The sequence below is a fragment of the Tetrao urogallus genome (genome assembly GCF_951394365.1).
Source record: "Tetrao urogallus genome assembly, chromosome: 4".
Lineage (NCBI taxonomy): Eukaryota > Metazoa > Chordata > Aves > Galliformes > Phasianidae > Tetrao > Tetrao urogallus.
In genome coordinates, this window is record NC_136817.1 from 44307280 (window position 1) to 44334503 (window position 27224).

General features: G+C 33.5%; 1 protein-coding gene across 3 annotated transcripts in view; it reads left to right on the top strand.

Moving 5' to 3' along the window:
- SGCZ (sarcoglycan zeta) overlaps positions 1-26966 on the top strand; it is a gene marked incomplete at both ends in the record, with an annotated part of 334730 nt that extends 307764 nt beyond the window's left edge. For all 3 annotated transcript variants that reach the window (XM_079534835.1, XM_079534837.1, XM_079534836.1), the window contains 3 exons: positions 6191-6263; positions 17034-17157; positions 26772-26966. In XM_079534835.1, coding sequence (XP_079390961.1) covers positions 6191-6263; positions 17034-17157; positions 26772-26966 — 392 coding nt within the window. The remainder of the gene's footprint in view (positions 1-6190; positions 6264-17033; positions 17158-26771) is intronic.
- Between the last annotated feature and the right edge of the window lie 258 nt (positions 26967-27224).

Sequence of the window (27224 nt, forward strand, 5' to 3'; positions counted from 1 at the left end):
TACTTTTGATAATATTTTTTCACCAAGTTAAAATTATTAAATAACTGAGATATAGTCATTTTAGAACTTGAGCAAGCTGTATTAACATTACTGGTTTTATAGTTGAGAAGCAGTACATAACGAGATTTTTTAAGAAAGTTCAAAATTGGAGAATATCACTAGTTGCTCTTGAAACCAGGAGAGAAATAGCTTTCTCATTCACACATTTATCTTTGCAGGATTCCAGTTTTTCCTTAATATTCCATACAAATGCAACACTTCTAGTGAAAATAAAGTTGAAATGTTTAGATAATTTGAGTAGACTTAGAGCCTTCATTTTGTGTGTGAGACATCCAAGTTCATATCCCATTCTTTCATATCCTAGGTGAGTCCACTGGTTATTGAGCTATTGACTATTCGATCATCCTCATTCATTGATTCATTCATTTTTCATCAAGGAAACAGCAATTCTAATTTGTCCCTGATTAAGTATTTATTAGAGTGTAAGCCTAGGCTTTACACAACTTAGGGATAACTACTAAAACCAACTGAAAACAATCTCCTTTTTTTGATCAATTAAATACACGAATAATACAATTTAAAATTCAGTATTTTGAATGCTGACAAGGACAACTCCAACTGTTTTCCACTGCTGTGAATCCTGAAACCTTTGCATGATCTTAAGAAAGCAAACAATCAAACAAAAACAAAACAAAACAAAAGAAAACAAAACAAAACAAAAAAAAACCAACAAAACCCAACAAGAAAAACAGCGCACATCAGATCCAGACTGTCATTTCTATTTAGGAAGATAAGTTATTTTTGTTTGTTTGTATTTTTTTAGTAATTATGATGAAATTTAAATATAAGGTTTTAATCTGTGTAATATGTCTAGCTTTTGTAGCCTTTTAAGAAAACTATCTATTCAAGCAGAAAATGGTTGTTGTCAATCCTTTCTAATTTTCATATTTATCTCCGTCATGTATTGTATATGAAAAATATGAATTCAATTATGTAATTCCCATGCTAATTTCATTTTTTTAGATTGATTCACTTTTTTAGCATATTAAACTATGTAAAGTGTTGGCCAAAAATAGATTTTGATTGTCAACTTTCAAGCAAGTATGTGTATAAGTTAACTTAATATATAGACATAATATAGTTTAATTCACACTGCAAGATCTACCTAAGTTTACTGCCCACCACTAGGACAAAATTTAGAAAGTATTTGTACTCAGTTCAAGTTACAATAATTTTAGAAGATTTTTTTGCAATTTAACAAGTATTCACTGGAGTGTGGATTTGCTTTGATCAAAATTTATTACACTGAAGACAATTAATTTATTGAGGAAGTAGTTACATTTCTTACCTAGATTAAAGGCTTAGTACAAGTCTTTACTTAAGTTAGGTTTCTATATAGAAAATATGCATCAAACATTTGTTGTGTTCAAGGTCCTTCAGTAAATCTAAATCATTCATTTCACAAATTACTTTTAAACAATGTCTTATATCTGAAGCCTTTAATTCCCAAGTGCCAGTGCTTTAGTTTACATGTGAACAGCTGCATATAGAGTCAGATGCCTAAGTACTGCATCTGTCTGCCTGAATTATACCTCTAGTGTGCCCATATCAAAATCATACCTGGAACCTTTGCTTTTTAGTCTTAGTCAGTTTTGCTGCTCAGAGACTGAGAAAACTGTGCCAATCACATTGCCATAGAACAACCCTACCTGCTTTCATTCTAGTTCTGTATGTTTCTATAGGAAAAATCCAGTTTCATCGTGCTCTTTTATATATATATATTTATATATTTTTTTTTATTTTTATATATATATATATATATATATATTAGAAGTACCTAGTTAAATTACATTTCAAACCATTTATTAAAATTGAAAACCTTGAAGAGCTACACAATCAGCATGTGATCCAAAGCATTCTGATTCCTTTGGTTCTCTAGTTTGCACAAGTGCAATAACTGAACTTTTAATGAAGAAAGTGGTCTTTCTATGATTATTAATCTGTCTAGATGAATATTTCTGGGATTCATTTTCAGTCTGGCAGTGATCAACCTTTCCAGTGTCTTATTGGTGAACAATAGCTAAATAATCCCACAAAGATATTTTTAAAGTTTTGCTATGTAAACATGGTAAAAGAATTAAGAACTGAACTTTTTAATAGCAGTTAAACTTTTAGAATATAAGGTCTGTTTTCAAGGTCCCTGCAGTGGTAAAGCAATCTTGATTAAGTACTCATATTTTTCAATGAAATTGGTGGTTAGTTTAACTTAATGAATTTGTGATGAGTTAAATGGCAAGTCTCAAAGATGATAAATAATTTTCAAATTATTCTTTAAAATCTGTAACTCAGGAAAAATTGGCATTAGAGTCTAGCACTTGCCAAATTGTTGCACTTTATCATATTCACTTGTTGTTTCCAAAAAGCCTAGGAAAAGATCAAGGCAATAAGATTCAACAGCGCCTGTAATAATGCAATGCTATATAATCTGAGCACATCAAAATGCTATACAAATCCACTTTCAGTACATTTGAGGTGATTTGCTTGCAAGAATAATGTGAGTGGGATAATGTTAATATGCAGTGGATTTTTCTCAGCAATATAATTTATTAGTTTTTGTTTCTTGACTCATCAGTTCTCTAGCCTATATTCTTTTTGCAGAGTGTATAGGCTGTTTTTTTCATGCCTTTCAGTTATTTAGTCATTAAAAAGTTCCAGTGTTGTTCTGTGAGCTAACTCATAAATCAAGGATCATTTGCTTGTTACATAAATGACAACACTGCCTCCATGTAGCATATATAAGTGAGTATAAATCCAGCACCAAGTACCAACAATGTAATTCTATTCTTTTTATGAAAGTCATCATTTCCCAAAGGCTGAATTTCAGTAACCGGTAAATGGAGAAGAAATTAGTAGTTTACACCAGTCTCTGTGAATTCTGACTGTTCAGTTCCAGTTTCAATGGGAGTGTATGAATAGTTTTGCTTGTACTGATGGGATAACTTTGATCTGCTTTGTGTTTAAAAAAAAAAAAAGAAAGAAAGAAAAGAAAAAGTGTATTTTAAGCATCTACTGTGTATAGAACTGCTATGCTCTAAGAAATTTTTGTTAATATACAGAAATGTACTTCTGGCATTTCTGCAGAAAATTCTATGGAGGCTGTTCTTTGACCAGTAGTTTGCAGTCACAGATTTTTCTCCCTTAGCAAAGTCTTTACTTAACTCATTCTTTCCAATGGAAGCTGGAAGTTGAAGTAACTTTATTCAGTTAAACTTACATTTTTGATTTTACATCCTTTGCACATAGTCAGTGCCCTTTCTATTTTATTTCCTACTTTCTTTAGCAATTCATTCTAACTCACATTCCTTTGAGTTCAGTTCCCTAACTACTTCCTTTTGAGATACACTTGAAAGGGCTTGAAGGTTCAAGTCTTTTCGCTTTATCTTAATCTCTGTCTAGAATTTGACTCATCTCAAAGTAGGTCTTGGCTATGATTCTGTAAGTCAGGGAATATAATTATAGTATTATTTAGTCATTTCTGTAAAAAATAAGCATTTTAGTATTGCAAGCAACTAAACACCTAAAATACATTTCTTCCATTAAAAAGTCATGTTATTCCCTTTAATCCTGATTTGTATTGTTATATAAGTATTATTCTCGCAAACACACACAAAAAAATCATGTTTTTCTATCACCATTTCCTCAATAATGCTGAACTGCATGATCTAGCTTCCTGTTGGAGCAGTATAAAAGCAGATTTGCCATATAATAAATCACAAATTAAAGAGCACTTTCCTATAGTTTTTTCTAATGTTCTGTATTTTTAAGTAATGCAGATCCATGTCACCCATTTGTTCTACAGTCCCGTTCCATTTTTCTTGATCCGACTGTTTAACTGCAGTAAATTCTGGTTGTTTCTCATTTTCCTTCCTAAAAATGAGATGTTTCCTGCATTTCTTCCAGTGTAAAGTAAAAGGGAGATGTTCCTTTAACTTCCTAGGTGAGAGCTTATTTTTTGAGCATAAAGTATTTACCATGGGAACACTATCAGATCTGGTGGCGAATGAGTAGAAAAAAAGAAGTGGGATTATGTATTCATATAGTACAGTCTGCTTGAACAAGACCATCTTTCTTTCCAAATTTCAGTTGTGTAAGGTAGGAAAATGGCTTCTAATTTTAAACAACCACTGCTGAATATAAAAAATGTTAGCAATAGCTTAGAAAAAGCTGTCGTGTATATTTTCTTATCAGTTTTTGCCAATTATCTCTGGCACTTCCAATTGATTTGGTGCCTGACCCATCACTATTCTATCTTAGCATTAATTCTCCTCTTTCAAATGTTAGAGAAGTGATTTTCTTGGAAGGCTGACATTCTGCTCAGTTATTTGTATCTTCATATCCCATTTCCACCTTAAAAAATACAAAAAGCCATTGGCCTTGTAAATATTCAGTTTTGCTGATTAAAGAGTTGAGTGGGGTCTAGAACCACTCTGATGCTTCAACTCCATTTGAATTTTTATATGCTATTATAGATGGGATTTCAGTTTGAAGTAAAAGGAATTCGGGCTATATAAACGTGCTACTCCTGTCTCTTAAAGGTAGCAAAATTGCCAGTAAAGGTTCAAAAAGAAGATTCTACATAGTTCCTATATGAATACTTTTATATATGAAGAAATGCTTCTATTTTTCCTGCCTGTGGTTCTGCAGAACACTCAGCATTGTTTGTTTATAGCACACAGATTTGCTTCTTTTCTTGTGACATCTTCAAAGCTTCAGTTGTAATGAAATTGCTTTCAGGATGCTTTGCTAAGATACTTTTAAAATATGCATTGTTTTCTGGAGATAAAACCCTAAATCTTCATTTCTTTCAGAACTCACTCCTTCCTCTCTTGAATTCTCTCTACCAGTAGAGTATTTGATGATGAAGATTTTTTTTTTTTAATTTTATTTATGAAAATGGATCTTAGAAGATGAATAATAATGACAACTTTCTGACTTATGTACTTTCACATTTATTTATATTCTGGGACTTATTGTTCAGGACATTTTCTCTTAAATACTGTAAAGCTATACTGATTAAATATTCTCTGGTTCTACTTACAGATCCTGGTAGGTTTAATTTTCTAAAGGTTAGTGTCACTCCAGTTTATAGGAGGGAGAATCTCTTACAAGGTTATTCATTAATTGCCAAAATTTCTAAACATCTACCTCAATTAAAAACCAAAATATCTGTTGTGAAATATTAAAATAATTTAAAATATTGTATTTAAAATTTTGAAACAATTAGAGAAGCATTGGTCATACTGACCATTATTTATGCAGCCATTAAGAGATATTGTTTGTATATTCTTAATAGATTTCAGGTCTCAGAACACAAGAAAATGTTCTGTCCCTGAAATGCAGCGACTGTTCCCAGCATATTTAACAATCAACTATAATTATGCCAGAAAGCTTCCTTTATCTTATTTCTAGTGATAAAATGTAAACAAATCACTTGTTTTAGATATATTTCTATTCAGTTGTTTTGTATTTGTTGTTCATTGAAAAGTCTTTCACATTATAGTTCTAAGCTATTTTCATTATACAATGCCCATGCTATCTTTACAGTGTGTAAACTTACAGTCCCCTACCAAAATAAAAATAAAAATTTTAAACAAAACAAAACAAAACAAACACCCACAAAGGACATCTCAAATAAGTCATTTGAAAACCATGATGGAAGGAGACTCTGGAGATGTGTCAGAGATTTAGGTAAGGAACTTCAGATGGAAAATTGGTATTTTAAAACTTGAAAGATTGGGATCTCAATTTAAATAATCAAAATGAGCATCATGCAAAAAGAGTAGGTACTTTAAAAATGTGATTTTGTCAAACAATTAATTTATTCTTTTTTCTGTCAACATTATCTATAAAGTGTTGAAATGAACATTCAGACAAGTCAACACTGGGAAGCTTGGATGTTTAAATGTTTTAAGATTTGTATTTGAAGTTCATCTATTGATAAGCAGAGGTCTACTGTTTTAAGTGATCGATCCAGATTTTCAATAGAGATGCTAACATAAATACGAAGAAACATTGATAGCTAGTAATACAGCATACAAGTATATGTTTTACCCCAAAAATATGTGATCATTTATTTTGATTTATTTTTATTTTCAAAGTAACTGTACTTTATTTTATTTATGTATTTTAGGCACGGAAGGGGCAGTGTTTGGACATTCCGTGGAGACACCCCATATCAGAGCAGAACCTTCCCAAGACCTCAAGTAGGTGTTGTTCAAAGAATTCTAAAATTAAGTATTCTTCAAAACTAATCACAGCTTGATTAAAAGCAAATATTTATATAGTGATCTCTACTGCCTTCTTAATGATTCTTACACATCCAAAACACTGTTAGACTCAAATTTATTCTAACTATTCAGGAAAGACCCACTTGTGTTAAAACCACCTCATATTACTTGTTCAGCTTGTATTTCAGAGATTCACCCTTCTTGTCTTTTGGCTTTATTCATTAGCATGATGATTATTGCTGCAGAATGTTTTCCAACTCACCATTCCTTCATCTCAATTTTCCAAGATGGACTTAATTAATGAGAATTCTACTGAATCTTCATTCCGTTTTTTGTCTTTTAGTTAATCATGGATTCAATCCATTTTTTAATTTAAAAAAAAAAAAAAAAACAGCAACTTTTGCTGTCTGGTCAAGCAGAACTAGCTTATGTGTGATTTTTTTCTTCCTATATTTTATATATAATGTATTCTGAAAGATTTTGTACATGTGTGCTGTTACGTGTTAGGTAGGATTCGATGATATTCCCTTCATAAAATGTAACTACTATTAGGACAGAGATTTCTTGGCTTTTGGCATGAACCTTTCTAGAAGGTAACCTGCAGACATTTTTTCAAGTTGTGACTTTAAAGAACTGCAAATAGTCACCACATTGTATGGTTGTTTCTGACGGTAAAATGGAATTAGATGCTCAGATCATATATATCTTTGAAAACTCCAGTTACCACATACTTATTTATCTTACTTCAAATGATTTTTAAAAATCCTTTAAAAAAAAAAATATTAAGCCCTGCAATACTTCCCCCCCCCCACAAATTTTTTTTTTGCTGATTTTAAATTTGTTGATTTTAAATATGTTGTCAGAAAACAATTATTTACTATTGAAATGATTGTTTGCTAAATATGCTGAAATAAATCAGCCCAAATATTATGTCCATTTTCTTGCCTCAGGCCCAATTAATAAAACTATACTGATATTGTGAACTGATTTTATCTTCCAAAAGAGAATAGTTGCATCCTAAAGTGATTTTTGTCTCACGCTACATGCCAAAGAGTGACTGGAAAATATAGATGTATTATATTTTTTTTCCAAAATACAGTATCCCCAAGTCTTGGAATTTTTGAAGTTAATGGTGACATGAGAAAGAAGAAAGTTTACTGGGCTTACATTAAAACTCATTTTTTCAGTACACACATATGTTTGCAGTTTGATAGCAGGATTCAGTGTATAAATGCAAATACATTATGTTCATTTGAATAGTTATATACAGGTCTGAAAGACACAGGAATTTAATTTGATTAATTAAAATACAAATGATCCCTTAGTTTTTCATTTGAGTATACATTTTAAAGATCAAATAATAAGCGTCAAACATCAAGATATGAGTATATTTGAATAACATGTGTATTATATTCAAAAAAGAGATATTGGAATAAAATTCATAACAATGGATATGTAAAACAATTACCTGCTGAATTTGAACAGTGGAAATTTTTGACAACCTTGATTACTAAGAATGAAGCTGAACTATACAGTTTCAACTACAATACAAGTTTCACAGTGTTTGAGCTGAAAGTTCTGGAATTTTAGCTCAATCTGTTCTGGATGAGGAGCCAGAAAGATGATGATTTATATTATGTACAAATTTCTAAAGCTTTGCCTCTCCAACACTCCTTGCACTATATCCAGAATTTGAAGTCTTCAGTCAAAGAACCATCTGTAATATATGGTATTAAAAATGTATTGTATAAAGACAGTTCAGATAAGATTTTAAAGGATAGAAAAAATTTCTTTCCTATATGCCCAACTACTTCATTTGTTCGTATCTTATATTTTCAAATAAGTAAAAAGGTTTTGCTTTCAGAAAATACTCTATACAAAATCCTTTGTGAAAGCTGGTAAGCCTCTTTGTATCGAAACCCAAAAGCTAATTAAATCTTACTTTTATTAACTGTAATAAGGAGCATAAAAGAATCATGCCAAAAGGAAAAAATATCTTAATAGTTTAATAGCATATTTCTCTTGCTAACTTTTATCACAAGAACACAGGCAAACTAAACGACCAATGTGATAGGCCACCAAATATAGGTTTTAGGCTAATAGTGCATTAAAACATGGTGTAATAATTGGTAATATCTATTCATAAAAGAGGCATACAGTAGTTAAATGCCGATAGTTTTGACCTCAATAACCTTCTTGATAAAGTGGTAAATTTCTTTATTGTTGCTCTTGAGATACCTGCAAATCAAATCCAATAGTTTTTCTTCTCTGTGAAGCCTTGCTTACTATTGACTACCAGCTAATCCTGCAAGGCTAATGCTGGGCATAAAATGAGATGGAAATTGATCAAACAGTAAGGAAGAACTCAGGATAGTGGGATCGTACATTAAGTCTGAAAGAATTCAGAACCTGGTACAAGGCATCTGTTTTATGTTGAGTTGCCTGATGGTTTCTTAAGGACCCTCTTATGTGTCATTTTAGAAGTAGTTTACTAACAGGACAAAGTACCTGTTCTGTAAAACCGTGATACCATAGAATACATTAGAAAGGAATTTTGACAATAAATTGAGAGCAGACAGGGAGTAACAAAAGAACAGGGACTCTTCTCCTCATCTATTATACTCAGAAATCAAATAATAAAACAAATTTAATCAAAACTGAGAAGGTGGTGTAGAGTTAAAAAGCCCAACTTATTTCATATGTTATTTTTAAGGACCTCTGTTTCTAGCTTCCTTCTTAATATTAGTTTTTAATAAAGTGAAAGTATTCAATTTGTATATTTTTAGAATTTATGGTTGGTGTTTGAATAGTTATTTCAGTGTTTGGGCATATATATTGCAAAAAATAGTTGAAAACAACAATTGACTAGCTGTTGAAAATATATTTTTCCACATACATGTTTGTACAAAATTGAGATAGGTGTAGTGAAAATCAGGAAAATTGACACAAGGTAATCAGCTTTATATTTATGTGTTTATAAATTATTTTACATGTGTACATAAAGCAAAAGAAATATACATTGGAATAAATAGATAAGAAGGAAACGAGTTTCAAATGTTAGTTCCTAATCAGATAGAATAGCCTCTTAAACTAGAAGAGTAATTTACTTTCGTGTTCGGTGAAGATAATTATATTTGACTCAGAAGAAGGAAGAATATGAAGGAAAAATCTGAAGGAAGAAAGTACTGCTGTCACAATAGATAGCAAAATTTACTGAGTTTCATGTCATTAATTTGAGGTGCTGGATAATCTCTGTCTCTTGTCTTTGCATGAGCTAAACATGAAAACAAGGTCAAATAACCAAAATATATGAAGTTTTCAAACTGGAATGTAAATACTTTGAGTCTGATGGATTAGTAAGAGTGGCAGTTGTAATGAAATGGATGGAAAAATAGGTGAAAGGAGTATTTTAGTAGGTCAGAACTTTCAGGCTGGATTCAATGGTATGCAGTGCTTTCAATATTATTCTGAAAGATTCTTAAAGAAAAGAATTATTAACAACTTGAAGATTAGTAAAAACTGGGGTGAAATAGAAGGTGGTGAGATTATGTAAATCCAAAAAATGTTTTTCCCTCAATAAGGTATTTGATAGTCTAGAAAACAGGAATTAGGTAGATCATTTCATCAAAGATCTGTGTAAAGATTTTGATATAGTGCCATATCTAATGAGAAATGAAGAAGAGTGCATTTAGAGAAAATGTAAATGGTAGATAAAGGTTATACTGTTCAAATCCTTCTTTCCACCTGATGGATGATTGCAAAGATGGTTTCTTCAGGATGAATTTTATTCACAGATTTAATTAATTCACTCTAAGAAAGACGCATGCACTAAGTTTTCTTTAACTTTCCTCACATCACCTGATTATTTTGTCAAGCTGTTGCTTTAAATATTTTCTCTCTTTAGCGTACCTCACCTTCCTCTTCTTCATTTTTTCTGGCCCTTTAGTAGCATCCCTGAAAAAGACACTCTAATGCTTTGGATTACTTTCTTTTCCTCCTCAGTAACAATATATTTATATTCTCAGTTGACCTCCTTTATTTGCCTGTGTCAGGAAATTATTTTTCTGATTTTTATCTATGTCACCTAAAATTAAAACCCTGTTATTTTGTGTGTTGTTATTATAATGCAGACTTGTTGAACTGAGATCAGTGGCATGTATGGAGCAATTAGAACTCAGATTTGAACCCAGCAAGGTGATTTCTGGGTTAATGAAAATTCCAGGAACTGTAATAAAGTCATGCTGACACAGTCAGTGATGTGTAGAGAATGGATATAATAGCAAATGCTGTCTTGAATGCTGTTCTAATTTAAATCATGAAAGTTTCATCTTTGTTTAAACTGACCATTGACAATGGTCAATGAGTAGAGAAACTGGTTATGTTGATATTTAGTAGTTTGTGCTATTAGCTATTCCATAAGGTCTCTATTTAACTTTCTCTTATTTAAGGTCTTGCTGTGAAGTCACAAAATACAGAAAGCCAAACTGTGTCCTTAAAGGTTAGTTTCCCACACATAGAGAGCTTCCTGTGAAGATACGAGAATTTTGCCTTTTGATAAAGGTTATCTGATGATCAGTGAATGACATTAAAGACTCAGGAGTCCTGCACATCTTCCCTTGCATTTCAATAATATCTTTGTTTTCTTCCTGAAAATACAGACATTTGGTTAAAAACCAAATACAGTAAGCTTCAGGAAAAATTACTCTTCTAGCAGTGAATCAGATACAACTTGTATAGGGTGTAAAGGTATCAAAACTATTTGTAATTATACGAATATATGTAAGTAACGGGATTGAAATGAATGAAGTCTTATTCTCCCAGCATTCCTATCGTGATGTCAAAATGAACTAATCAGGAATACTCTGTTTGAATGGTTTCAATATCTATTAAAAAAGGTAACCCAGGTTTTTTGTCACAATGGTCATAAAAGTTCATGGTTATTATTTATGCATACTATTGGAGTTTGCCACCCAAATTTTGTCCAATACCTTCTGTCCTTCAGTAGACAGGGGCTTTTTTGACTTCAAAGTTTGCTTGAAAATTAAACAGCCAACTGTTCTTATAATAATGATAGAAATTGGGGGGAGGGGGGGGAGGGTGAGGGAAGGGGAGATGGGAATGCATTTACAATTGTTTGAGGCCACTGGAGAACTAAATTTTCAAAAGTAGTTGTAAAAAAAAAATCTTAATTCTAATTTGAAACAAAATAATTTCTGTGGAGGATGAGAAATTCACTGAATTCTATGGTGTTTTGGGGTTGGAGGGCCATTTTATAAAGAAGTGAAAAAAAGGATAAAAGGAGTTTGGAACAACTGGAACAACAACAACAAAAAAAAAAAAACCCACCAAGATGAGAAGCCCATCATCATATATTAAATACTTAAAAGTACTGAAGTATGTCTTAGACATCAAGATGTGTAAGGGGAAATGAGCACCTGAATTACATGGGCATTCTCTAGCTGGCAGCGTATTTTTTAATCCGCCATTTGGAATTCAAATTCCAGAGTGCTAGAAGTTTATATTAGTCATTTTGCTAAATAGTGTAGACTGGATAGACGTGAAGCAAATAAATTATTCACATTTGCACACAGGGATCTTCTTTCTATTTTAGGAAATATTTTCTGCTAGTCAATAGAGCAAAAATATCATAGATGAATTATATCCCATGTGAGTTTGAGGGATGTGCAAAAAATAAATCTAAATTATTTATTAAAACCTAAAATTAAATCTTTTGGTTTTTTATTATTACTATTTTTCCCTAATACGATCTAGGTCAGCTTGTAAACAGAAAATAACAAATGAAAAATAAATATTTCTGTATTTCTGATGAGAAATATTTTAATACCTTCAAAGTAACATACTCAAAATATTTGAAAACTTTCCTTTTTTTAGCAATAATGCTTTAATGAATTCAGCCCAAGTCCATGCAGCTTTGATCCTCTAAAATTCGTCTTTAAAATTAGCCCTTGATAATTAAAAAGAAAAAAAGCCCTTCTGTGCTCTGGATAGATCTTTCTGAATCACATGTAAGAATTGACAGATTGTATTATTTGAAAGTGTTGTTTTAAACATTTCTTCATCTTTCCCTAGTGTGTTGTAGATTCTGTTCATTAATAGCACTAGTTACTTTCTCTATTACAGCTGTGTGCTGGTTAGGAAAGCAAAATTATATTGTATTATATTATTTAAAAATTATATTAATATAATATACATATTATATACAGATAAATATATATTATATAAAATTATATACATTTATGTTGCATTATATTGTATGATATATAAGCAATATTATATTCACATGGTCCCTCACCACATCCTTCTCTCTAAATTGGAGAGGTGTGGACTTGAAGATGGACTATTCGATGGATTAGAAATTGGCTGACTGGATGCAGCCAAAGGGTTGTGATCAATGGTTCTGTGTCATGGTGGAGGCCAGTCATAAGCGGTGTCCTTCAGTCTTGGGAACGGTGCTTTTCAACATCTTCATCAATGACATAGACAGTGGCATCAAATGCACCCTCAGCAAGTTTGCAGATGACACCAAGCTGAGCGATGCAGCCAATACATTGGATGGAAGGGAAGCCATCCAGAGGAACCTGGACAGGCTGGAGAAGTGGGCCCATGAAAACCTAATGAGGTTCATTAAGGTCAAGTGCAAGGTGCTGCACTTGGGCTGGGGCAATCCCAAGTACATATAGAAACTGGGGGAAGATCTCCTTGAGAGCAGTCCTGCGGATAAGGACTTGGGGGCCCTGGTGGACAAGAAGGCAGACATGAGCCAGAAGTGTGTGCTTGCAGCCCAGCAGGCCAATGGTATTCTGGACTGCATTATAAAAGGGGTGGCCATCAGAGAGAGTGAGGTGATTGTGCCCCTCTGCTCAGCTCTTGTGAGGCCCCATCTGGAGTACTTTGTCCAGGTCTGGGGCCCCCCTGTACAGGAAGGACTTGGAGCGGGTCCAGAGGAGGGCCACTAAAATGATCAGAGGGCTGGAGCACCTCTCCTATGAGGAAAGGTTGAGGGAACTGGGCTTGTTTAGCTTGGAGAAAGCTATGGGGAGACCTCCTTGTGACCTTCCAGTACTTGAAAGGAGTGTATAAACAGGTTGGGGAACGGCTGTTTGTGAGAGTGGATAGTGATAGGACAACGGGGAATGGTGTTAAACTAAGACAGGAGAGGTTTAGGTTAGATATTTTTTTCACGTAGAGGGTGGTGATACACTGGAACAGGTTGCCCAAGGAGGTTGTGGATGCCCCATCCCTGGAGGCATTCAAGCCCAGGCTGAATGTGGCTCTGGTCTAGCCTGGTCTAGTGGTTGGCAACCCTGCACGTAGCAGGGGGATGGAAACCAGATGATCATTGTGGTCTTTTTCAACCCAGGCCATTCTATGATTCTATGATTGTACAATTCAGATTATCTCAGTGAAGTAAATGCTAATGTGACAGGCCATCAGTAAATCTGAAAGGAAAGCAAATTCTTGGTTTGCTATTCTAATAATGTGCTATTCCTTAAAGGGATGAATTACAACATGGATTGTTACAATTGTATTATAATGGAGATTAAAGCTTTCAGAAATATAACAAAAATATTTTAAAGAAGCTGCATATTAAATATAATTTATCTGAAAAGATTGAGGAAATAATCTCTCAGTGCATAGGCTTTTCAGTTTCCAATAGCATGCAGGAGATTGCATAACTAAGTCACTTTTCAGCTGTGTATCTTCTGAAGAATAATAACAAAAAAGTACATTAGTAGCTGTAAAACAAATATAGGCACTCAGTTTTATTAATAGATGGGTAGTATTTTAAAAGCTACTTCTCTAATCATCAGCCATTCACTAATATTTCTACCAAAATATTTGATTTCAGGAAACTGCTAAAAAAATCTATTGCCTGAAAAAGAAACTTCTCCAGACTACGTTGAAGTCTGATATTAACAACTTAATTTCAGAAATTAATTCTCCAAATGTCTTCATTTGAGACAAATAGAAAGCTATTAAAATTGACAAAGATAATGAACAACAATGATGAAACAGAAGGGAACACCTCAACTTTTGTTGTGCTTTGGAAAAAAATGTTAATTTTTCAAACAAAATTATTTTTTGTTTGATATTCCTAAACAGACTTTTTCTGTCTTCCTACTAGAAAATTTCTGATGTCTAAGAGTGAATTTGTTTATATAAAACCAGAAATATTTTCTGTTTTTTTTTTTTTTCCTAAAATCTACATATTCAGTGTAATAAATATAGTTAAGGAACATTTTTTATCCTAATTTTTAGAAGGTGGGAGCTGAAACCAGTGGGAAATCTTAAGATTCTGAGAAATTAGTTTATAAATCACAAAATCATGTTGCTGAAAATTATGGATGGAATGGAAATATCCAAACATTCAACACTGAACTGCATAGTTCAATTTCCTATGAAATTCAAAGTAAAATTTCATTAAGCCAAAGTAATACTTTCAAAAGCCTCATTTCTAAACATTCTACACAGAAATGCACGTTACCTAAATGCCAGGCATTTTTTGATTATGACTTCTTTTTTTTTTTTTTTTTTTTTTCATCAGTTTGCTACTGTACTCCAACACTACCGAGCTATGATCTTTGCAGTACAAATCTGTGTATGCTGACTGGATTGCAGAAGTCTGACCTAAATTGTCATGGAACTAGTACAATAGCTTTCTCTGCTACACACACCCTTTCAGCAAATTTCAAACACACATAACAAAAAAATGTTTGTTACATAGTATACAATTAGTACATAACGAAGTTTTCTTGATTTATAGCAATGGTTAAATTGGGTCTGATATTTGTAAATCAGATATGCAGCTCTGTTTCTCTGTTTTGGAGTTACTCAGTATTTTGTGAGCAGCAGAATTCTGTTATACTTTCCATTGCAAACGAATAAGTTTTCTCTTTGAATGTTATTTTTTGTTGTTCTTTTGTTGGTTTTGTTTGTTCATTTGTTTCCAGTGTGTGTATACAGTTTCTAAAAAGTTTTGGAAACTCTTTTTCTGTTGTCTTATAGGCATCACAAATTAACATCAGATAACCACCTGAAAAACACTGAAGTTCATGATTAAAAAATTCATGATATTTAGATTCTTTCCTGGTACAAAGAAGCACAATAATGATCTGTTAACCTTTTCCTATATGGACTGTAAAAAAAAAAAAAAAGCAAAAAAAAAAAAAAAAAGCGTGTAACAAGTACAGATTTTTGTGCTATCTGCAAAAAATACTTTGCTGTTATCTGAACACCTGCTTTTAATAGTCTCATTTTGTGCTACCAGGTAATTTTTCTGTGTGTTTCCATCTTCTGTCCCATTGAATCTGAATGACATATAACGAACAGACATATTTCACAGATACCATCTTGGTAACTTACTTTGCATGCAAATGTGGCATTTTGATTTCAAATTATCCATTACTACTCTGTATACTAAAAAACAAAAACAAAAACAGTGGTTGAAATATGCTGAAATTCTGTCATTCCACTGCCTGATAGACCTTTCATTTGGCTTTTCTATAGCAAAATTCTTTGATGAACTACTCATATCTATAACATGCCTAGTAACTCATTATACTTTGGAATAGATTTGACCTAACACTCAGAATACAATTTGTTAAAGAGGGAAATGCAGTGTTTTTATTGAGCTGCTCACTCTAGCTATTTTTATCACTAGCATATTTCATCTTACAAAAAGCATTTGTTCAGGTGAAGTAAGAACTGTGTTCTGTCATTATATTACTGTGATACAAATAGATTAAAAGATTTGTCCCATTCCTAACAGGGCTATGCAATAAGTCTATTGCTGAACCCATCCAGAATTCATTTCTTTGTTTTCCAGTTCAATACGTTTGATCACCTTTTCTATTCAGTCTGTGAACACTACTACTATCAAAACCTTGCAGTCGTTCTTCCCATTCAAGAGATCTATCTCAGCATACTGAGATAGAATATAGATGAGAAGGTACCTTAGTTCTGCACTAAGCTTAATTGAGAATCTTGAGTATAGAGTACAGAAAGAAAGGGAAAATCTGTCAGGAGCAGAACAACAATAGTTGCACTAGGGAGACATACCAAGTCCCAGTAATATGTAGTTTGACCCTATTATATCAGTATTAAAGAGCATAATGAGTATTTTGCAGAACAGAAAAAGGGGCATGCAAAAAACCATGGTAAAAGAGACTGGAATGGTACTCTTTCCCTTTTTTCATACATAATGCTGCTACATCTCTGTGAAATACAAATAAGCCTGTGAAGGCAAAGCCATTCTATTAAGTATTACATTATTATTTAAAACTGTTAAAGTCCTTTGCTTAATTTTTATTGAGATGAACATTTGCCACCGGTCACTTAGCAAAGTTTAGTTATTAAATTGCCATTACAGTAGCACTCATAGAAATACATGGAATTGTAAGTTCCTGTATTTCAGTTTTAGTATAGGCAAACATCAGTAGGCAGGCACCTATATATCATTAAATGCCTAAATGCTGTCCCAGGCAGGAATAGATTTAAACATAGATGGATTTTTTATTCTCTGGGCTATAGCGAACAGTGAGAGAATCATGTGTATGTATAATAACTCACTTCTGCTTCATTAACTTTCAAAATACATTAACAATTCAAAATGTGTATCTTCATGCACTGTGGTACTGTAGTTTTTAAGTCTGGTTGATTTTTTTTTTTTTTTTTTGTGGTTTGATTCAGTGTATTTTTTTCTCAGTGGTTGTTTTTGTCTTTCAGACTTGAATCTCCAACTAGATCTTTGGTGATGGAAGCACCCAGGGGAGTGCAAATCAATGCAGCTGCAGGAGATTTAAAGGCTACATGTAGAAAAGAACTGCACTTACAGTCTACAGAAGGGGAGGTAAGCTCAGCCAGTAGAAAAATGTTCTACTGCCCTGTTCAACTTAAAACAAATAATGCAAGGATCATTTATTCAGCAGCATGGTAAACATACAAGAAGCATTCTGCATTTGTCTATATTAAAATAATTTATTTATTTTTCTTTTTTCAAATATTTGAATTACTAAATCTCACGCACACTGAAAAAAATGAAATGGATATAGATAAAAATAGTTTTTAATATAACACTCAAGAAAAACACTATGAAGTCCTTCGGCATATCCTTGGGAAAAATACAGCTAAGTGATGATGGTAAAAAGAAATTTTGGATGAATTTGACAAGCTGAAAGAGAAATGTTTGAATTAATACCTTATTAAGCTATGATAACGTGTTTCAACAGATTTGCTCTGCATACTGCATATTTTTCCTTTGGCTGTTAATACCTCTGAAGGGTAGAGAATTTCAGTGCTGTGTTCATTGTATGATTTCACCAAAATCATGTTTCAGTGATCAACAAGACAAAAAATTTGGTATGGATTCTTCATGTATAAACCTGTGTGAAATCAAGAAAAAAATGTCAAATTGGATCACTGGTTTGGTTCATAATCCATGAGTGGCAGAAACGTATGGAATTTTTCTTAAGTATCTACTAGTGTACATTGGAAAGATGTTTTTGGAAGTAATTCCTTATGATCTCAGCTAGATTGCCATAATAGGAACTTGAGAAAAGTTATAATAACTATCTTTTGCATTGTTGGAATTCAGTTAAGAACAAAATGCTTTATAGGAAAAAAAAAAATGACAGTGTAAAACAAGCTTAATCGAACTTCCTATTAAAAATGTTTTTTATAGTCCTGGGCATGGAAAATAAGACTTTATTCATCTGTGATTTCCCATGTATATGTTAGATTGATAGTTATGAGAGAACAAGATACCAACCTTTCCCTACCCTTTCCCTCACCCTGTAAGTTCTTTATTAGAGAGTAGTGAGGTGCTGGAACAGGCTGCCCAGAGAGGTTGTGCATGCACCGTCCCTGGAGGTGTTCAAGGCCAGATTGGATGGGGCCCTGGGCAACCTGGTCTAGTATTAAATGGGGAGGTTGGTGGCCCTGCCTGTGGCAGAGGGGTTGGAGATTCATGATCCTTGAGGTCCCTTTTTGTACTAGAAAAAAAAATACAATACATGATTTTTTGGTATCATTTCCATGCTAGTTAACTTTTAATTTTTTTTTAAGTTTATAAGCTTATTTACTAAGGCACCAAAGATACACAAGGTAATATTTTCCTTCTGTGGCATAATTACTGCTGTGTCATACCAGGAAATAGTTATATGGAATCTGGAAAAAATCATTATTAGCCATGAAGACAATTGTTATGAATTTACAGTGGATTAATCTATGAAGCATATATTTTTCTTTTATTTAAGAATAACTTTAGAAATTATCTTCTGAAGAACATTGACGTGTTTATAAAATCATTTTCCTTTACCCTTATTTCTCACACAGTATAATCTTTAGCCTCCCACATCACAAAATGAAAGCCTCTGCAAGCATTCTCAGTTCTGCTGTTTGATACATGGTCTTTTTATTTACTACAGTATTATAATAATCCTTTTAGCCATATTACACATTATAATGCATGATTCCAGACTGAATACTAGGGGCTGTAATTTTTATTCACACTCTACTGCTCTTTATAAAACTCTTGAGCTGCACCCTTGTGAGCCAAGGCATCAGCTGAATCCTTTGATTCAATTACGGCTTGGCTTTTAATTGTGAACTATGTTTTATTCTATAAATAAACCATAACTAATGATTTAAAGTAGCCATCGTTTACAAGCAGAAAGCAATGTGAAGCTCTGAGCTCTATCTAAATCTAGTGGTTCACATAAGAAGAAAAATAACTTTTCTTGTTTGGTAATTCAGCACGATTGCTAGCTGGCTACTGCTTCTTTCTCATGTAAGTATATTGCAAAAATACAGATCAATTTTGAATTCCACAAATACTAGATTTTGCTTAGTATAAAAGTACATAGAAATATACCTGAAATACATTATGATATAATCACACCTTTCCAAATAGTTTATTTCATGCTAAAAACTATTTGTTCTAGCAACTAATTTTAATGGTTTTGAAATACATCACTCTTTGAAGAGAAGGGCTGCTAACTAACCTTAGCTGTACTGAAGCTCATGCTGTTATGTACTTTTTCAGGCTGCTTCTATGTAACCTAAGTTCTGCATTTTCATTGAATCCTATTTTTTTAGCAAAGACAAAATAAATAAAAAGAGAAAGACACACTGACACTCCTTTTTTCTATAAATATATTTGCTTCTGCAAGGCCTTTGGCTTGCATGGTCTCTACTACATCCTTATCCTTATCAGAGATGTGGTTCTGAAAGGTACACAGTTTCATGGGTAAGGAGCTGGTTGGAACATCACAGCCAGAGGGTTGTGGTCAATGGCTCTATGTCCCAGGAGAGTCTGGTGATGCACAGTGTCCCCCAGGGATCTGTCTTGGAAGCACTACTGTAACATCTTTATCAGTAACATAAATGATGGGATTGAGTGCACCCTCAGCAAGTTTGCTGATGACACCAAGCTGGGCGATGTGGTTGAAAAAGCAGAAGGAAGGGATGCCATCTAGAAGGTCTTGATAAATTTGAATGTTGGGCTCATGTAAACCTCATGAAGGTCAACGAAGCCAAGTGCAAGGCTTTGCACTCAGTTTGAGATAATCCCAGGTCAAGATAATACAAACTGGGAGAAGAACTTGAGAGCAGCCCTGCTGAGAAGGACTTAGGGATTCTGGTAAATGAAAAACTTAACATGAGCCAGCAGTGTACACTCGTAGCCAGAAAGCCAATGGTAACTTCAGTTCTGTCAGAAAAGGGATGACTAGTGGGGAGAGGGACGTGATTGTCCCTGTCTATTCTGTTTTTGTGAGGCCCCAGATGGAGTGCTATGTCCAAGTCTGGTCCCCCCCAAACACAGGAAAGATGTAGAGCTTTTGAATAGGGTCCAGAGGAGGGCCATGAAGATGATCAGAGGACTAGAGCACCTCTCCTGTAATAAACTGAAGGAGCTAGGCTTGTTTAGTCTAGAAAAGAGAAGGCTGTATGGCCTTCCAGTATTTAAAGGAAGATTAGAAATGGAAGGAAAATCAACTTTTTACATGAGTAGATGGTGATAGGACAAGGGGTAATGGTTAGACTTAGATTAAATGCCAGGGGGGTTGCCCAGAGAGACTTTGAATACCCTGTCCCCAGAGATGTTCAAGGCCAGGTTGGTTGGGGTCCTGAGCAGTACTGATCTAGTACTAGCTGGCAACCCTGCCTATGGCAAGGACGTTGGAACTTGATGATCGTTGAGGCAATTTTACTAGAAAAAGAAGTGACAATTTTTAATTTATAAGTGAAACATTTTTCAAGAAGATTAAATTTTATTCTAGTTCAATTTGAAATGTAATTGATGACTTTTTTTACTCACAAGATTGAGCAGAAATATTTTTATCATGTCTTTCACTTTCTGGTTTGGGTACATATATAACAAAGAAGTCATTTTTGTCCTCTGAATTTCAAAGGATTTCTAATACCATTTGGAATTTGATTCAAGGAATTCTTGTGTATGAGTCTGTCATGGGCATACCATAAGCATTGGACCTTGTAAACTTCTACTGGTCAGCATTCATAGCAATCCCATTTGACCAAACCTGAAACGGAAAGAATAAATACGCTAGAAATTTTTTGTTTCCATAGCCACCAATATAAATTACAGTGGAGTTATCATGCGACATATGCTTGTGACCATCTAACATGAATTTAGAAAAATATGTGCTTAAAATGAAGCATAACTCTCATAAACGTCACTTCTATATTGAGGTGTTGAAACAAAAGTTCTTCCATTCTAGCAAGAATTGCACACTTTACTATTTACATTATATTTAATGCATATATATATTAGTTTTCAAATCATCTACAGTTGGCAGTACTTTCAAGAATAATATTGAGGAAGAAAATGGAACAGAATTAAAGAAGGTTGCTTCATCCGTGTGTGTCATGTATAATCTTTAGACAGAGAATATTCACCACATCTGACCACACTTTGGCCTACAGCTCTCCTTTCTCTTGTGGCCAATTGATCCTACTTCTATAGAGAATATATTTTGAACATGCAGATTGTACTAGGTAATTTGTCCCTCTCTGGATATTCGGTACATCCAGTTTCACCCCAGTTATGAAATTCATTTCGGTACTTACCTTTTCCTTAATAACACTGATTCTTAAGACAGATATGGTTCCAGATACTGTGCTAGTGTATGTTAGACTTTCAATGAAGGCTATTTTTGTTGAATATTTTTAAAATAAATGCAAAAAACCAGAAGTAGTTATTAGAACAATAGGTTGATGTGAACTAAAACATTGCAGTATATGCTGTAATCTGACTTCAGCAAATAAAAACATACAAGCAAATGAAAAATACGTAGTTAGGAGTCTAGCAACCCAATTTATATGATCATATTTCCATTTATGCTTCTGGTAGCATATGCAATAGAGCAAAAAGACTAGACAAAATCTTGAATTGTTATAATTCAAATTAATTCTGAAGAGCCTAAGGGCAATCACATTACACTGTCTTTTCATACTGATTGATGAACACTACCTTTCAGTTTTCCTTCTTCTTTTCTACATTTCATCCAATTTCCTGTTATTTTTTAACCACACTAGTCCTGAATACAATTTGAAGCACTTCGGAATGATCTTTCAAGTCCAGCCATACTTTGATGCATTTTTCAATATTTATAAATCATAACTCTTGTATTTGGCTGTATATAGTCAGAGTGTAATCTCCTCTTTTGTGAGCACTTAGTCAAGGACCTAGGGGAGAACTTTTATACATGACAAGGCTGATTCATATCTCTATATAACATGCCTTGTATGAATATTTGATTCTTTACCTCATGCCTGTATCTTACCCATTGAAAGTACTTTCCTTCAATTTTTCTGTATTTTTTTGTAGATAAACTGTATTTTCTTTCTTATCTTTTTCTCCTCCTTGTTCCTGTTCAGATAGCTTAACAGCACAGTCTGATGAGTAGATGACTTCCAGATCTCAGTTAATAAACATCACAGGTACCTTTGATATTCTAAACACTTTCACAAGGCACAGGCTAGGATTTCTTGGCTTAGTTAATCTTTGACATTTCTTTGAAGATACAGTCTTTTACATGTTTGTGTCTGCCAGTTAATAGTGCTGTTATTGCAAAGACTTTTGCTAATTCGTAGAAATAACTGATTGCAAATTTTCTAAGTAGGGAGACCAAATATTTATATATATTCTTTGTCATTTCAAATAATATCTTTTGGTATCTTGCTGAACTGCCAATTCTTTCTTTCTTCCTTTTTTTTTTTTTTTTTCTCCCCCAAAATACAGAACTGGAAATAATAAAATAATTTCCTAAAAATATTATATTCAGTTTTCTGCTTCACTCTCACAGTCTCTCTGTCTCATACAGTACTCCTACAGCCCTGGTGAAAATAAAATCCTGCATGGAAAATGTGCAGTGAAAGTTCTCAGGTTTCACATTAAATAGTACAGAACATAAGAATATTCATTTAAAGTGTATGATTTTTCTGTTAATTTCACATGCCCTACAGGCTGATTCAGTTTGCTATTTTAATTAATCCAAAACCAGGTGTGCTTTAAAAAAAAAATAATTAAAAAGGGTAATATTAAAATATTTTTTGTGACATTAAGATACACAAAACAGGGCAATGATCTACAATTTGTAGATCTTAACTATATAAAGGGAATGATCCTGCTAAATATACTGTTTTCTAATGTGAAACATTATTTTGGTGAGTAACTGCTGCTTTTTCCATTTTGTAGTTTCTTAGTCAATCTCCCACAATGTTTCAAGAATGGATAAAAGTTTTGGGTTTTTTTCCTTGCCTATTTATCTGCTAAGGTGTGAGTATCAGGAAGAGCGTAATGGCTTTGCTTAGTCTTCATGCATATGATGTATTATATGGCTTATCTCCTATCTTTGGCAGCACAAAGGATTAGAGTAAGACCCTTCATACTGGCATTTCCCTGATGACTTCTCTGTCATCTAGTAACAGTATTCCCTGGGAACACAATACTCTTCTTTGTTGCCACCTCCTTTCTCTTCAAACACCTCATTACAGCAACCATAAAAAGTTAAGTAGTTTAAGTTTTGTTGGAAGATTTTTCTGACAAGAATTTCAGTTTTTACCAAAATTTAGGAGGGAAAAGGTTGCATCCTAAAATATGAACTATGTTCCTCTCAAATTCCATACAAAGGGGGCTTATTTTTTTTTTTTCCCTGAAGGAACTAATAATAAATATCAATGTTACATCTGTAAATTTAGTTTTTTATTGGTAACCCTGACTGCATATGTACATAAATTTAAGGTTGGCTTTAAGCTACCTTTATTAAACTTCTTCATCTTGGGCATTCCCAGAGTGTAGCTTATAGGGGTCTGTCTAAACAGCACTACTTTCCCAGCTTTCTACAAAGGTATCAAGCTTGTCAGACTCATTGCAGTAGATACACCTTCACAAGAATCCACTTCAGTTTCTCTGCAACACAGTACCACTTTATCCACATTGCTCACCAGATGTTGTGGGGTGCTTGTTGGAACAGGACATTAGAGCTACCACTCAAGATCATGGCATCAGAAAAATCTGATTTCATCAACATCACAGTGTGAAATTTGAAAGCGCTGGTGGAAATACATGCACAGATGTGCTTGAAAAGATCATTTAATCATTTAAAAGATCATTTAATCTTGAAGTAACTGAGCCACATTATATTGCAGTGGACGCTGGAGTAAAAGTCCACTGAATTAAAACCTTAGGGAAGTACACTACAGAATCTCTGCAGTTAGGAGTTGCAGAAGTGTAGCTGTCCTGATGTAAGCAAAGACATAGAAATAATAAGTACATATAATAAAAAATAGGAAAGTTCAAAGCATCCAAAAGATTTTCATCTTCTAGCATGATCTCGAGCATCATATGACTTCTGGTTTCCTTCTGAATTAATTCTTTTTGGAATCAAGACATGTCTTCTTTTAGAATTCATTTAATTTTGATTTATGTACTCCTCAGAATCCTTTCCCACTACTACCTCAACTAAATTGTTACCAGTCATTCTTCCTTTCAAAAGTATATGTAACTGATCTGGTATAGTTGGATTTTCTTAACATGAAAGTCTTCTATATTCAAATGTCATATTATCACATACATAACATTCTAATTTCTGTTTTTTTTTTCTTTTTTCTTTTTTTTTTCCTCAAAAAAACAGATAAATAATCTTTTACTTATCTTCTCTGATATTCTGAGTATACTAAGGCTTAGTGAAAAAACGTATTAAATGTCCAAAAGGCTACTCTGGTTGTTGGTTTTTTTTAAAAACTTTTCAAGCTATCAAGACCTGCTGATTACAAGTATATGACATTCAAGGCTCCTGTTTAATATCCGGCAGAGTTACTGTTGAAACTGAAAGCATTTTATCATGTTCTGACATCAGTGTTTGATCTTTCTCTGAGTACAGAACGATGCTGAACACTATTCAGTATAAAAGATGTGCTGATACTTATGTTAAGCTTACACTGTTGAATGGTACTAGATTTTTATTCAATCCTGTTGGTAACTCCACTATTGCTGTGATAATAGTGGACTTGATAACATTTGTTTTATTTCTTGTATTAGAAATGAAAGAGTACTTTTTATTTGCATTAACTCCACTGACTGATGATTAGTCTTTTGTTTCCTTACTGCATTTTACCAGTTCTAGTTTTCAGTTTGCTACCAAATTCTTTGTTTCTCTCATCTGTTATTTTATTTTCTTATTATGCTTTCTATAGTTACTGTTACATTTGCTCCTATCTGAGCTGAATTTTTCACATATGCAATCTTTTACAGTTCCAGTTCCAATAGAACAGTATTAATTCTCAACACTGTCCACATTTCTTCCATCTAAATTATATATTATTATATAAATTATAATATATACGGACTCCTAATTACTTCAGGTTTATGAAATTGTACTTTTAAAACAGCTTGTGTGTGTAAATGCATCATTCTTTTGTTATAAAAAATGCAGAACAAAGATAACAGTTCACTGCATTTACTTTTGTAATGAATTCCTGTCAGTAAGGATGAGAATTAAGAAAGGTATCATGCCATGCACTTGTCATCTATGCCTCTGAGATTCTTCCTTCTGTCCCTTTTAGTGTTATGTCCCATCAGTGACAGCATCTTCCTCTGGGAGAAGGAAGCCTTGACAGGGTTTATATTATTTTGGGCTTCGTTCAGCCTGTATTTCCTTCAACCATCCCAGTCATTTACATTGCTTCTGCTGTGGATGGTAACATTGTTGTGCATCAGTCATTGCATGGATTTTCATTCAGCTTTCTCTTCTCAGTTTTTTCCCATCCTGGTGTCAGTCACTTCTCTCCAGCACGGGTTCTATAGTGCTCCTGCACTGCTTTTCTGTTGTATACCACCAGTTTTATCATAAACTAATATGTATTTACTGTTGGAAATGTCAAATGTCATATCTTCCCAGTCCCTTAAATGTACTGCTGATATTGTGCTATAGTGTTGTCAAGTTGGCTTTGTTGACTTTCAATACCTTATAAAAATCACTAACAACAACCTAAGGAACTCACCTTTCCTTAAGCTTCTACAGTCATTTGCAGAGATAAAGACATTTTGCTTTGTTACCATAGTCTGCATCCAAGGTAATGGCTGATCTTGCTTTGGCTCTCATTTACTCCTTCCATGAAAAACTACCTCCAAGCAGCTGGAAGCTTATCTGTTTGTACTAGTGGGAATAGTGGAGGATTTGCATTGTTTTTTTCTTTATTTACATGATTTCGTGGCATCCTGAAAATTTAACAAGTGTAAGTATTATAGAATTTGATACAGATTTATTAACATTATTCAAGTTTGCTGTTTAATACTGTCTCTTGTTTCCAAGAAGAAGATTAAAAAAAAAAACAACAACAATTTTTAAAGTCATTTGATACGTTCAGAATCAAATGGGAATAGCAAATGACCTTCTTAACAGGACTTTAACCTGAAATATTCTATCCTCCTAATTTAGGTCAAATTGGCTCTTTATTTTGTGCATGTGAATCTGCATCCTTATTTAATTATTCTCAGAATGAAACTATTGTTAAGCCCCTACAGTTTAGCACAGTTCAGCACATATTTCCTGCTGCTTACAGGAGCACACTAGGGAATGTACTTTAATATCTCTTCACACTCATTAAAATAAAAACTTATCCAGAACAAGGATATGCTACTGACACGCATGAATAAATTTTAATCACAAATTGCACAGGTGAAAATTTGGGCTGTTTAAGAATACTGTCTAAATATTTCTGTATGATATTTCTTGTATCTGAATAAACATGTTGGTGGAACCATTTGCATATACTGCAGTAATGGGCATTAATGGGTATGCAACTGCACAGTTGAAAAACAAGAAATGTTGACAGCTTATATATTTGCAAAATCTCACAACTCTGCCTCATATACATTTTTAAAAATATGCTACAATACTGAAAGAAATGTACTTATTCTTTTATTTCCCCCTTTTGTAGATATTTTTAAATGCAGATACAATCCGCCTGGGAAATCTACCAGTGGGCTCCTCCTCCTCCTCTTCACCGAGCTCTTCAGCTCCTCGCCAGACTATCTATGAGATCTGCATCTGTCCCAGTGGTAAACTTTACCTGTCCCCAGCAGGAGCAGGCTCCACATGTCAATCCAGTAGCAACATCTGCTTGTGGAGCTAGAAGGACTCCAATTTATCCTCACACCAGAATAGCCTTTTGTTACTATCCCTCTGCTTCACAGTTCTGCTCGGTTTCCCTTGTGACAAGTTCAACGCTTCAAATGGCCTGCAGAGCAACTTCTTCCAGTGTAAGCAGGAATACAGCGCTGCCTTCTCTCGTGGTTTGTGTTACCACTCAACGTAGAGATGGGAGTGAGATATTCAGAAATCAATGTATTCTTCATCAGGAAACCTGGAACATAATATCACCTTTTGTCCA